Source organism: Drosophila tropicalis, unplaced genomic scaffold, assembly GCF_018151085.1.
Source record: "Drosophila tropicalis isolate 14030-0801.00 unplaced genomic scaffold, ASM1815108v1 contig_859, whole genome shotgun sequence".
In the NCBI taxonomy this organism is placed as follows: Eukaryota; Metazoa; Arthropoda; class Insecta; order Diptera; family Drosophilidae; genus Drosophila; species Drosophila tropicalis.
Window position 1 is genome coordinate 7,113,881 of NW_027173353.1, and position 14,039 is coordinate 7,127,919.

Consider the following 14,039-nt stretch of genomic DNA (forward strand, 5'->3'; position numbering starts at 1 on the left):
TAACAACACTTTAATAACTCTAAAGCCGGTCAGTTTTAGGGTATAAAGAAACATCAGACAGACGGCACCAGCTACAAATATCTACAGCAGCAATAAGAAACCAGTTTGATTTGAATCTACATAAAACAAAACAATATAACCAAACTCGACAACATTCTTTGGAACGTGCATATATTGTATAAATTTTTATATGATAATGATAATAATAACCACCAAAAATGGTCAACAACAGCAACAACGACAACAACAACTCATCATGAATGAAATAAAACTATGCAAATTCAGTTGCCACTAAAACTGAGGTGTCTATGGTGTCTATGGGTGTGTGCTGCTTGGGGCCATCGAGATGACCTTGATCAACAAGGGAGACTTAGCAATCAATTTGTATTTACAAAAACGAAACAGCACGCCCCAACATTGACCCGAAAGGAGCCTGACAAATCCTAAAGGAAGAGTCTTCTTAGTCATGTCATGTAGACAAAATGTATTCAAATATTTTCACTAAATGCCACTTAGCAATGCAAATTAATTTTCAGCTTTTCCTAGCTTAGGACTTGAAACTTTGAAAGCCAAGGACACACGTGTGTATGTGTGTGCGAGAGAGTGTGTGTATGCTGTCAAATTTCCAGGTAAACAATACACCTGCAAGTTGCTTCGGGGCGTACAAAGTATCTAAATAATGCTTTATTCATAACAGAAACAACAGCAGCTGCCTTCCAGCTGTTATCAAAGCAAATTCACAATCTATTAGATAACTTATTATTGAAAAGCCATCAACATAACGGTTCAGTAAAATCAGTCACCATCTAAATTGAACAAGTATTACTTGTCTACATTTTCGTTTTCATTATCTCGATTTAAAGCGGTCTTTAAATATATTTAAAACTCATCTTGGATTAAATAAAGCTTTAAATATTGTTTTAAATTGATTAAATGGAAAAGAAATGGATCCATTTGCCTTTTCTGTGGATTCTAGATTAAAGTATCCATTGGTTCTTCATTGATTTTTGCAGTTCCCTTTGTTAATTGGACACACACACAAAAGCATCGAATAACCCAAAGGCATTCGTTACCAAGAAAATGGCAGCCTTGATGCTGGCCAAGAATACATCCAGCTCAACTGATTTGTCTCCTGTTCTAGACTTGACCAGTGATTTCTCATTATTTCAAAATGAGAAATTCCTTTGGAATCTAACACAAGCGCTTAATATATCGGCGGACAATTTGACCAGTCTCTTGCATGGATTGGAGCCACAGGAACTGCTGCAACTGGACCAGGCCCAGGCACCAATGTCCACACGCACACCCATGGGACTGCTGACCACTTTGAGTGTGGGCTATGGCCTCATCTTTGTGGCCGGTATATTGGGTAACCTAATTACCTGCATTGTGATCTCACGTAACAATTTTATGCATACGGCAACAAATTTCTATCTCTTCAATTTGGCCATCTCCGATTTGATCCTCCTGTGTTCAGGTGGGCAAATAATTGCAATTGTCTCTAACTTAGGTTTCTTACATTGTTATGAAACCTTTGCTTTTTTCTTTCACATGGCAGGTATGCCACAGGATCTATATAATCTCTGGCATCCCGATAATTATCCTTTCACCGATACCATATGCATACTGGAGAGTGTCCTCTCAGAGACAGCAGCCAATGCCACTGTGCTGACAATAACAGCGTTTACAGTCGAACGCTACATTGCCATTTGTCATCCATTCAGGTAAGTGGAAAATGGATGGAAAATGTATCCTAGCATCTACGGTTTTATCCTCATGCACAGGCAACACACCATGTCAAAGCTATCGCGTGCTGTGAAGTTCATTTTTGCCATTTGGATTGCAGCTCTATTACTGGCCCTGCCCCAGGCCATACAATTCTCAGTGGTCCAGGGGATTGGCACGGAGTCCTCATGCACGGTAAGTCCTTAAATTTCACAAAGTGAACGCTTTACTTCAACATCGAGTTAACTTTCTCCTGTTTGTGCAGTTTGAATTCAACAGAGAGTTTTAAGAGAATAGATTTTTCATTTTCCAATGTCATTGAAAATTAGGAAATGGTTTCAGCAGAAAAATGTTGAATAGTTGAAGAATACTTTACTTTTATTATTTGATTGCTTGAATAGATTTATACTTATTGTTAGATAAAAGGATAAATCACAGGTAATTCAACAGAATTTTAATTTCACTTATTTCATCATCAATCAGAAAATTAAATTATGGATTGAGTATCAAGGCTTATTTCACCTCAAAGAAATTTCACAAATTATCTGCAATTTGCCATTAATCTTGTGTATAAATATCCTGAGGCACTTTTATGGGTTACAGGACTTAGAAGATGCAAATTTCATTAATAAGTTCATGAAGGACCCTTGGGCAATCTAATTTTTACATATACATAAATATTTGTTCTTGTAATCAGTTTACCCATTTTCATCGACCTAAAATATTATATATGCATTGTAATTACAATTTAGTTAGGCAAAGTCATCATCTAGAGCTAAATGTAGTTCAAATGAGGATTTCTATTCCATGTTAATTTAAGAAATATGAAGTTGAAATATTTATTTAATTAATTTCTCACAATGAGTTTAATTAAATCAAAAAGAGAAAGTTTAATCATATTGCAGAATTGAATTGATATTGAGGTGAGAGTAGATTCAGTTTAACAAAGACATGAACATGTGTGGCTAATGCCAGTTTAATGGCAATTTAATATTGATTGAACAAGTTAACAAGTTTGACTAGTAAATTGACTAAAGTCCTACACAAATATAGATTTGTTTTTATGTATATAAACTTGCACTTTCCTGTAGATGAAAAATGATTTCTTTGCTCATGTGTTTGCCGTTTCCGGATTTCTGTTCTTTGGCGGCCCCATGACGGCCATTTGTGTCCTTTATGTCCTCATTGGGGTAAAGTTGAAGCGTAGTCGTTTGCTGCAGGCACTGCCACGTCGTTGCTACGATGTGAACCGTGGCATCAGTGCCCAGACTCGTGTCATCCGCATGCTGGGTAAGTTCCATGTCCTTTGGTGGCCGCTACTTAGTAATAAAAGTGTTGTACTTCTCATTGTTGCAGTGGCTGTGGCTGTGGCTTTCTTTATCTGCTGGGCACCGTTTCATGCACAGCGTTTGATGGCAGTTTATGGCTCTTCTTCGGGCATTGAGTCCAAGTGGTTTAACGATGTTTTCAACATCCTTAACTATACTTCCGGTGTGTTGTACTTTCTATCCACGTGCATCAATCCGCTCCTGTACAACATAATGAGCCACAAATTTCGCGAGGCCTTTAAGGTAAGTGGGATTTATTGGAAGCACTCCTATTGATTAATTTGGCTCATTTTTTTGTAGGTTACTTTGGCTCGTCATTTTCACATTTCGAGCAAGACGCAGGGCCAAGGACGGCCCCATATCTACAGTGCACTGCGACGCAATCAAACGGGATCTCTGCGCACAACGGTGAGACGAAATGCGGCTTTGTTTGACTTATGTTTAACAAAGAGGTTTTCCAATTTCCCCACAGGATAGCGTACGGACCACAATGACAACTACGACGACCACAACCAATCTGAATGGCAACAGCAGCAACAGTGGCAATTCACAAAGAGTGCATAGGATATCGATGGACAGCACACAGAATGGACAAAATCGCAGCAGGCAGGATCTTTTTGGAGGACAACCGAATCGGCCTCATCGACAATTGCAAACACAGATATCCCAATTGTCGTCTGTGGGGGATGCTCACTCGCTCCTTGAGGGGGACATCCCCTGGCCGGTGGAACAATATGAGCTAGCTGGACGACAGCATCAACATCCGCTTGTCATGGGTTCTATTGATGAGCTAAGCTGTCAATCGGTGGGTGTTGATGTGCCGGGGGTATCACGTTCACGCCTTAAACTAACCCGCATCACGCGCCATCCACAGCCAAGCGGTTTAGTCAAGGCAACTGGTGATGCTGCAGCCAAAGGGGGCGGATGCGGTGGCGCGGGTGTTATCGGTGGCATTGCGGATGAGGCAAATGGCAGAGTGCGTAAGGCAAAGGCAAAAACTCTTAAAACCTCCAACACTTTCAAGACTCTCAGGGTCAAACTCAATTGGCCTGCCAGGCGCAAAGGCAGCCACAAGCCGCAGCAGCAACAGCAACAGCAGCCAACAACAACGACAACAACAACAAACGAAAGTGCCAACTCGAACGCGGGCATCAACAATAAAGTGGCAACTGAGTGTGGCACTTACTGAGTGCCCCTTCGAGTTACAGACACTTTTAATTCCAATGCCACACAACTGTGATATGAGCAGTAGCAGCAATTATGCCTCACTCTCTCTCTCTCTCCCTTGCTAGCTACTTTTAGCCAATTATTCCAAGTTTTGGTCAATGGTTGTCGCTACCAATTCGCTTAGCCCTTAGTCATAGCAATAATTGTAATAGTTCCATTCTAATTTAAAACTAGAAAGATCGCCTCTCTTGAATCTATCTCAATAAAGTTGCGGTAATGCATTCTTTGAAATTTTTGTGAATTTCTCCAAGTTTTTACCTCTTTTTTTGTCATTTACGAGTTCAAGGCGCGTCTGGCTAATGAATGGCCATTTGGAGCGCGTGCCTCGGCTTGCCAACACGCTCGAGTGTCATCCACATCATAATCCCTTGCAATTAAGATGTCTATCGAGAGCATAAATTCGCGCTTGGTCTAGACGCCAAACTGAAAAATAACTAAAAAAAAAAACCATCTCATACTATTTCCAGCTAATGGTGCACCAAGCGAAAAGGGATTCTGGCAAGGATGTGTGGCAAGTGTGGCGCATGATTTACGAGCAACATGCCCTTGACTAATTACACGCCTATGTACTCGGTTTAGATGCTTTTAATTTTCATTTAACATTCCACAGACTAAGCATGTGGACTAAAATTTGTTGGCTCACCATCTGTTGGCTAAAATAAATGTATTTTAATTCATTCAAGTGCCACCAAACACACACGCCTCTTCAAAAACAATGTGGCAGCATAATTAAAACCACAAAAATATTCATTGTCGGCAGTTGCTTTCTATTAAATAGTTAATATATGTTAAAATCAAAATAAATTTTGCCATCTTTAGCCTTCACACGGCAAAATGGGAGACGCAACCGTAAAAAAACAAAGAGATTGCCAAAAAATTCTTCATGCTAAAGTTTGTATACCCTGCAATTAGGTGACAAAAGTGTTTCACAAGAGATATCCACAGGAAAGCTATAGTCATCTGATATTGTGGCAATTACTTTCTATATTGTTAGTTGTAGAACAAATTTTTAGCACAAATATCTAGAAAGATTTGAAAAAAATAAACAATTTATTTTGTCTGCTATATGGCTAGCTTACTTCATCTGATCTTGCTATATATATATTCTTTATTAGGTCAAAGTTATTTCATTTCTCACTAAAATTATTAAGCCATTACGGAAAGGGTATACAAAAACTCCAACATATTGGTCTATACAAAATGAAACCAGTTTTTTTTTTTTATTATCTGATCTTAACTAACATTTTCGAAATGTTAAAATTCTGAATTGCCAACTAATGTCAATAATTAGTTCATCTTAAAAGCAAATTTCTACAAGTGTTAAAAATAAATAAACAAAAAAAACTTTGTTTGAAGGAATGAAACTTTATATCTCAGCCAGAGTAGGAACTCTTCATAGCTTTTGTGAACTCTTCATTGTTTGATTACTAAATTGTTTCCCATGCTAATTTAAACATATTAATTTAGTACGTGAATCTACAAAACTAAAACAAAAACCCTTAATCTTTTTATTTATTTACAATCAAGCAAGCAATATGGATTCCCGACATATGATATGGAACGAATCTTGTTAACTTTTTAATGCCCAATTCAAGATGCTAATCAGATACACACGCCCGTAGCGCGTTTATAGTATATCCGGCGACCGTGATGACTTTTTGTCTTCAAACTTTGTTAACCGAGACCGCTGAGACCTCTCAATGCGATGGTTAACCATTTATGTGACATAAAAGTCAAATGCTGTCAAATAGTTTCGATGAACTTCATCATTTTTATGCGTTGATGACAAAGGCACAAGAAACACACACACACGTCGATATGTATCTACATATGTACATATATATGTAGGTATGGGTCGGATACTTGACAACCGCACAATAAATTTAACAGTCTTTCGTTTCATGGAATTTACTATCACTTTGTCATCCGTTCAACTTGTCTCGATGGGGCAGACTGAAGGCAATTGAATCATTCAATTTATGTCTGACTAAAAGAAGCCTTTTCTCTTATTTTAAATTCACTAATACGTCTTTGTTTTTACACACACACAAGTACACCCAAAACATTTGGGGACAACAATAACTATGGGTAGAACGGGAAATAATAAAGCCAAGCCTGTTTCTGTGTCTATGCAATAAACTCTCAATTTCATTTATATGTATGAGCCATGTTTGCAATTCAAATGACAAAATGGACGATGTGCGATATCTATATATTATGTGGACTGTGTATGACGAGGGCGTGTATATGAATGAGTGTGTGTGAGTGTGTGTATGGACATTTTGTGCGTGGGCTGAGCGGCAATTAAGCCGTAAAATATTGTTGCCTACTTTTCGCAGCTTCAGGCCTCTGATAAATGCCATAAATTTATGCCCATTCGCAGCTGAACTGCAAATTGAAATAATTTATAAGCCATGAATGAATTAAACGTTACTGACCTTAAACACTCCATGAAAATATTTATACACTTTTTAATTGCACAACAAACAAACAATTAATCTGAATCACGCATAATACGCAATTGCCATGGAAATAAAGTTCGAGTAGCTAGAAATCGATTAACCTTTTTTTGTAAACAAGTATCTCTATATACATATGTACATAGGTACATGAAAATATTAACGGAAACCATATAGTCAGTCATGCGGTGTATTTGAGATGCCAAACATGTTGTGGCAGTGCATTTGACATTCCATTTTATCCTTAAAAAGGCCCTAGACACATGGCTCTTGATGTTTCAATCTACATGTACTAAGGCAACAAACCAAGCAATCCCCCCCAACCACCCTGTGTTACAGTGGGCAAAATACTATACATATGATTATAAATAGAAAATATTAAAGAATTCAAAATAGAACCGTTTATTTGTTGTTAAACAGAACCATTAAACTGGTTAATTTAATTCCCAAGAAGGAAATCCAAAGCCTTTGGGAATTAGAAATGGATTTTAAGAAACTATCCCATTGTGCGGCATTCAACAAGACTCTTTCGGTTAACACGGCACGTACGAATTGTTGTTGTGTTTTTGGGATTTATGCTTAAACATCAAATCTTTAGCTTATATCCATGACTCTCTACATTTACTTTATATTTACTTTATGCATGGTTTGGATTACTTGTGTTGTTCTCCTTTTCTTTGGCCACTTGTTCTCTGTGTGATTTTTGGCATTTGGCACGTTGTTAGTGGCCCATGGGAGTGTTTGTCATAAAATGAAATTCAATAGGGTTTGGCAGGACGAAGTATTTGTGAGAAACAACAAGTTAGATTGCCTAAATGCCAACCAAAATGGCAATTCAATTGCTAAATGGTACGCAAGGCAAGTTCAGGAAACAAGAAATGCCACCTACTCAAATGATTCACTTGTCTACTTTGTGGTATGTTTTGGGTTTTTAGTGCTCAGGAGACCATGCTTCTACAAGAGGACCGTCTAAGGAAAAGAAATGAGCCTTCGTCGAATTCGCTTTCGATATTAATCGCTTATGGAAATTGTTGGGTGAGCATTCAGTTGACTAGTGACCAATAATAGTCTCTTAAATTGGCGAAATTTTCCACTGAATTTTTATAAGTGTCAAGCAAATCATATTGAGATGCTTCTCTGATTTTTAACAAAAAAAAAAAAAGCAAAAATATTTCAAATGAATACCAATGAATTGCAAATTAACTCAATGATTGGCATGAGCTTTTGTTCAAATACATTTACAGCACATATATGTATGTACCTATATGTATATAAATTCAACATAAATTCAACTGAATATATTTTATTGACTTTTAATATATTCAGCCACAAGTTAGACCACTTAAAGCAGTGAGCAAAAAAAGTCATCCAAATAGTTGAAGAGAAATCAAATAAAAACTGTTTAAAGAGGAAATGTAAAAAAAAAAAAAAATTATTCAAATTTGTGCATCGAAATATGTTTGAGGATTTTGAGATTTTTGAGAATTTTTTTGCAATTTCTAGTAGCTATTAACAAGAACAAGTTTTAAAGCATTTTAAATCAAAGCAATCCGCATAAAAAATCTGATAAAAACAAGGATGAAGAGTAGAAAAGTTAGCACTCATCAGAATGGCTAATTGGCAATTCAAAAAAATCCGAAAGTTAATAATTAATTAATTAAAAACGAAACAAAATGAGGAGAAACTTTGGCACATTCAACTTTAAGATCAGAAAACGATTTAAGACCAATTTTAATCATACACCAACGAAACAAGACCGCAAATTTATGGCCAGAATATTGAAAACGATGAACAGATGCATTTACACAAAGAGCCAAGACCAAGAAGTGATTGAATCAAATGGCGACATAACACAATCCTAATTAATTGTAAACAAGCCATGAAAAACATCGTCGTCAGAGCATTCTTGCAGCTCATTTATATGACTTGTGGGGCATTGAATACCGAGTATTGTGTGCTTTCCTCCTCCCTCATCCTCTTTCCGCCAACAAACATCCCAATATGTATGTGTGTATGCATGTATGACTGACGGCTTCGTTGATGTTTCTCATTTGTACGCCCCATACAATAATATTTTGATTGAATTTTCCGAGCAGTGTCGTGGGCTGAGAAAACGACAGCAACAAAATGCCATGTTATTTACGGTGACGTGGAAAACAAGTTGTTAAGTCAATGCTTTTAAAAGGGAAAATATCACCATTTGCCTCTTAAGCTGACTTTTTTTTATTTTGTACAGAAAAACGGAAGCACATGTTGTTAAAATAAGAGACACAAACTAACACTGTGATCGTCTCAGTGTTGTACATTGCCAAATAAAGAGAGTTAGCACTGGTATCGTCTCAGTGTTGTACATTGCCAAATAAAGAGAGTTAGCACTGGAATTTTCGTGAGTTTATAATAAATTGTGATACAGTTTAACAAATAATAAAAACGAATAGTTTGTTGGGAACCTTAAACCTTAACCTTAAATAATGAGCAGGATTAATGATTCCATAAAATATCTAAATGTGCCTTGATAACACTATTATGTGAAATCACAGTGAAGTAAGTCACTACAATCTGTAATCGAACATCAGGTAGGCCATTTTTTTTCTTCTCGTTTTCTTCCGTTTTCATTTCGACTTGGATATTTACTTTGCCTTTAGACTGCTACGGAAGAAGACTAGAAAATATTGGCTTAAAAATATATTGAAAAATTGAAACAATATATTAGCAATATGTCGTTATCAATTGTTCCTGCAGAAGATGACGAAGTAACCATAAGCACTTCCAACGGCGATATATACCACATCAAGCGTGTTCTGGCTGAACAAATGGAGACTATCCGGAACAAGATGGCTGCCTCTGGTAATCCGTACATAATACCATTAGTGGATACCGATTCGAGCACTTTTGTGTTGGTCCTGAAGTGGTGCACTCTAATGCACAATCTGCGCTATACTTCTATGACTGTGGACATATCTCGTGGCATTTTTAACGGGTTCATGCATGTTTTCGGCATCAACCGGAGTATGTTGATGAAATTGATAATGGCTAGCTATAAATTGCAGATTAGTTCCCTTTCTAATGCCACCACTCGCCGTGTGGCCGATGAGATACGGGCATGTCAAACTGCAGAAGAAGCACGTATACATTTTGGCGTCTATGATGCACCCCAGGATGGATAAAATGAAGACGAAGAAGGACGATGGCAAAACTTTCAAGTTGATGCATTTGATGATGAAGAAGACTATTAGAGGGGCATTGGGAGACTTTAACACAACACTTTGAATTATAAAAACAATAGACACCCTCAAGAAATACAATACATACAACACAATACCTATGCTGGGTATCACCACAGTCTATTTGATGTGTGTTTTCAATTTTGTGTTTTTTTTTTATGCATTTCTATATTTATACGCATGTTTTGTGATGTTTTGTTGTCGCAGCACAGCTATTGCCGGAGTCAAATACCTCATTCGTCAATAAAAATATGATTCATTGTGGCGGTGAATGTCGTGGAGGCAGGGAACTGGGGCAGTGGCGGTGGCGGTGCTTCGTTTTGACGCGTCGCCCCAGTGATCAAAGTGTGGCCATCGGACAAAATGGTAAACATTTTAATTTGCATATTAAAAACGCACTTCATATGGAAATTTTCAAATTGTAATTACATGTTCTCTTTTTGCTATTCCAAGTAAATAAGATTTATGTGACTGCGACGCAATTGGCATGGCCAGCAATTATCAGTATATCAGGGGAGTAGGAGGATGCGTGCAGATTTATTTATGAATGAGACTGACTGAATGGAGGGTGGGTGGGATTTAGCAGTTCATTAAAAATGAAGCATTTTGTAAAATATTAATGAAATAAATCTGTGAACGTGCAAACCGGGCCAACCGCATATGTCAGGCACTCGGCCAGAAAATGTCAACCAGGCCAACCTGGGTGTGGCTTGATCTATAATTTATGAATGTTATTTATTATCAATGCCTGGCTCGAATTAGTTTAACACTTTCCTTGGTGCATCGTAATTTCTAATTAAAATGCAACAAACTGTGTCTTCAAGTAGTTTCGTGCGAAAAGACCCAAACAATTTGTTTGGATATAAATTTAAATCAATGTAAATTGGCACAAACCCCGATCCAAGCCGACTAAAACTTTTTCCAACAAAACGGGCTCATCGGACAACTGAAACAGAAACTATGTATATCTGCCACATGCCACAGCTATGCGGCAAGGAGGACCAGAAAGACAAATGCTTATTGCAACAGCGAATGGCACTAAACAAACGATAAAATGCCGAGCAGAAGAGAATCGAAATAACGGAAATTGCTTTCGCTTGACAAGCACAAAGCCCAAGTTAATAGTTTCACCATTAGTTACCAAATGCTATGTATATGCCAAGACTTGGGCGTTAATACAATCGGTAATTATTTTAACATTTTCAAATCTTTCCTCAATTTGTCACTTGCCTTATTGTGTATGTGTTTGTTTGTGAATTTATGACATTAAACGAAAAACAAATGGGCATAAATCAAATGCCAAAGTCTAGCCTTACTTTGATTGTATGTAAATATGTTACATATGGAGTCCTTTTCGTTTAGTTACATTTTTTGCCAATTCAAGTCTTTGCTTTACTTAGTATAGATACTTGCATGCCCTTTAGTAGGCTCTAGCTCTTTGCTTTGATAAAGAACTGCAACTAAATTATTAATTTTTTGTCTATTGATACTCTGGAAAAAATGATTAATTTTCGGCCGAATTAAAGAGTTTAATTAAGACACTTGGAATGCATTTTAAAGCCGCAAATTATTAAGCTTCTGACTCTTGGAGTTCACTCACATTGTGTATACGCCATGTATGGCGGGGCCGCGTGTGTGGCTTTTAATTGCAGACAGTCGGGCTATTAAATGTTTTTTATTACACTTCTTTGGCAACAATTTTAGTACCAAGCAACGTCAAAGCCAAAAACAGTTTTTATACGATTTTATGCACTTTCACGCACAACTTCATCAATCTGGCTAAAACTGGCATCAGATCCATATGTGTGTATATATCTGCATATGTAAATCTATTCACGTGGCTAAAATGCACATAAATGAAACAGTTATGGTGGAAAACTCAATCAATTGGCAATGATTTTGAATGTCTATATGAAAATATTCAATTTTCATAAGCAAATAATTTGTTGAACTATTTCAACAAAAATGTACATATTTATTTAGCAACTCAAATTGCTTTCCAGCTTAACAAAATAATGTGTATGATTTTAATAAAATATTTTTTTATTCAGTTCTGAGTTCTGTTGAATTTTACTGAAACAAATTCCTGGTATAAAAATAGAACGCCATTCACAAAAAAATGAGTAAATTGTTTATGTTTAAACGAAAGCAAGCAGAAACGGAATTGAAATAAACAACCATCACCAAGCATTTCATTTTATTTACTTGATGTTTTTCTTCATTTTTTTAAGATGTTATTATATGTAGTTAAGTTTTCCTGTTTTCAGTCATGGAGAAGATAAGGTATCCTTTTTTGTTTTCCGTTAGGGCTTAGTTAATATAACCTCTAACTGATGCAAAAGCAAATTAGCCATTTCCTATACCCAAGTATGATAAATTAAAGTGCTTTGACTTTAATGTCATTCAATGAAATATGCGACAAGTGTATAAATGCCACTAATTGAGCAGTAGATCCAAGAGCTATAGTTGCTGGTGTCCCACCAGTTCTCTTGCCATTGCCATCTGGCCTGGCAAGTGGCAATTTAATTTTTACGAGCCCTTAATGTGTCTTTAATTACAAAGCCGCTCTCTCATCAGGCTTGCTCTCTGCTTGATTGAATATTTACCCCCAAATTGAGATTAATGGTTGGGTTTGAGGTCTCGGCCTGAAGGCTCTGCCGGGATATTAACATAACATTAATAAAGGACAACTAAAACAGTAAGTACGCCCACACTTCCGTTTTAGGCTTTGTTGTGTCAACGGGGGAATATTGCTAAGAGGCATCTGCCTTAGCCATTTATCTACCCTGGGCTTTCGCCAAAATATTAATCATTTCGAGTGCCCCCGAGTGACTGTCAAACGGATGAAGCCATTTGTTGGGGGACGCCTACAGTTTTGAGTCATGGCAATTCAATTAGCTGCTAATGAAGTAATTTCGTCAGGTTTATCAATTAATTTATTTTCATTGTTACGCACATTACATTTACGATTCAACAGGTTTCTCACCATAAAAATGGCATTTACACCGCACACAGGATTCAGACGCGTTTACATTCACAGATTTCATTTCTTTTGTGTAGTATACAAGGGGTCACCATACAGGCATAAATGTTCCCATTCAGTTCCACTTAGTTATCTATACAGATATTTGCCTGTTTGTATGTGTGTGTATGTGGATGATGGCAAGAAGTCAGTACTTGAACGTGACAACCGGGCGTATGAGTGAGATCTTCTGACCAGATTGGCAGTCAAAATGTCAGACACTAGACTTTTATGGTCATTTCTGTTGCTGGCGATTTGTCTTTACAGTAGGCGCAATTATTTTTTATTGACACGCCGAAGCTAAACTAGCCGTAGACAGATGCCATATTAGAATTACAACATTACAACATTATTTCTTGCCAGTATCCTCAATTGTCTGGGAAAATCAGTGCGAGCCAATGAAATGTTAAGGCTGTAAATGTTAATTGGAAAGAATATTTCGATGTAGTCGGAATTTTACAATGATGATTGCTCACACCGATATGTGATGAAATTGATTACTTCTTTTGCCATTAAAGGACTTTTATGTTCAAACACAAGTGTTGGAGCAAATGTCAACAATTTAAAGTCAGTTTTATTGTTTTCATTTCAAATTTTAAATGATTTTCTTTGATTATGTTTGAAAATGGAGACAAAGACATTTGGCGAATACAGCAAAAACCCAGTATGATGGCTTTTAAACATTGTTTTAAACTTCTATCATCAGTTGTTATCTCTCAATTGTTATCCCTCTCAAAGAGTATTTATGATTAGATTTAGTAGTATTAATTTAGTCTTTGTTTTCTCGACAAAAAGCAGAGAAGGCATGAGGCCTTCGTATGTGTTAGTCCAGCCCTGATGGCAGACAAGGCGCAATAAGTTTTCCTGGCCCTGGGCCAACTATTTTTGGATGAGTGTAGGCAACTTTATGGCACACAGGAGGGCAAAAGCAGACAAGCAAATGAGACCAATTGCATTTGGGGAACTAGAATTCAACTGTTTCTCATTATTATCATCATCATTGCTGTTGCCTGTTATTGGCCAATTTAAACGCCTGCAGCTGTTACCATACAGA

General features: G+C 37.0%; 2 protein-coding genes and 1 long non-coding RNA gene across 3 annotated transcripts; all 3 read left to right on the forward strand.

Moving 5' to 3' along the window:
* The first annotated feature begins 536 nt into the window (after nucleotides 1-536).
* Nucleotides 537-4,511, forward strand: PK2-R2 (Pyrokinin 2 receptor 2). Its single transcript, XM_068296278.1, has 8 exons — nucleotides 537-629; nucleotides 1,014-1,477; nucleotides 1,559-1,724; nucleotides 1,785-1,920; nucleotides 2,817-3,015; nucleotides 3,082-3,296; nucleotides 3,354-3,461; nucleotides 3,526-4,511. The coding sequence occupies exons 2-8, from the start codon at nucleotides 1,081-1,083 to the stop codon at nucleotides 4,240-4,242; spliced, it is 1,938 nt and encodes a 645-aa protein (XP_068152379.1). The 5' UTR covers nucleotides 537-629; nucleotides 1,014-1,080; the 3' UTR covers nucleotides 4,243-4,511.
* Nucleotides 4,512-9,456: 4,945 nt separating this feature from the next.
* On the forward strand, nucleotides 9,457-9,906 carry LOC137582175 (uncharacterized). Its single transcript, XM_068296626.1, has one exon. It carries the CDS (start codon nucleotides 9,457-9,459, stop codon nucleotides 9,904-9,906), a length of 450 nt encoding a protein of 149 aa, XP_068152727.1.
* Nucleotides 9,907-12,667: 2,761 nt separating this feature from the next.
* LOC137583082 (uncharacterized) lies at nucleotides 12,668-13,556 on the forward strand. Its single transcript, XR_011033353.1, has 2 exons — nucleotides 12,668-12,885; nucleotides 12,941-13,556. It is a non-coding gene; the product is annotated as an uncharacterized lncRNA (long non-coding RNA).
* Nucleotides 13,557-14,039: the final 483 nt, after the last annotated feature.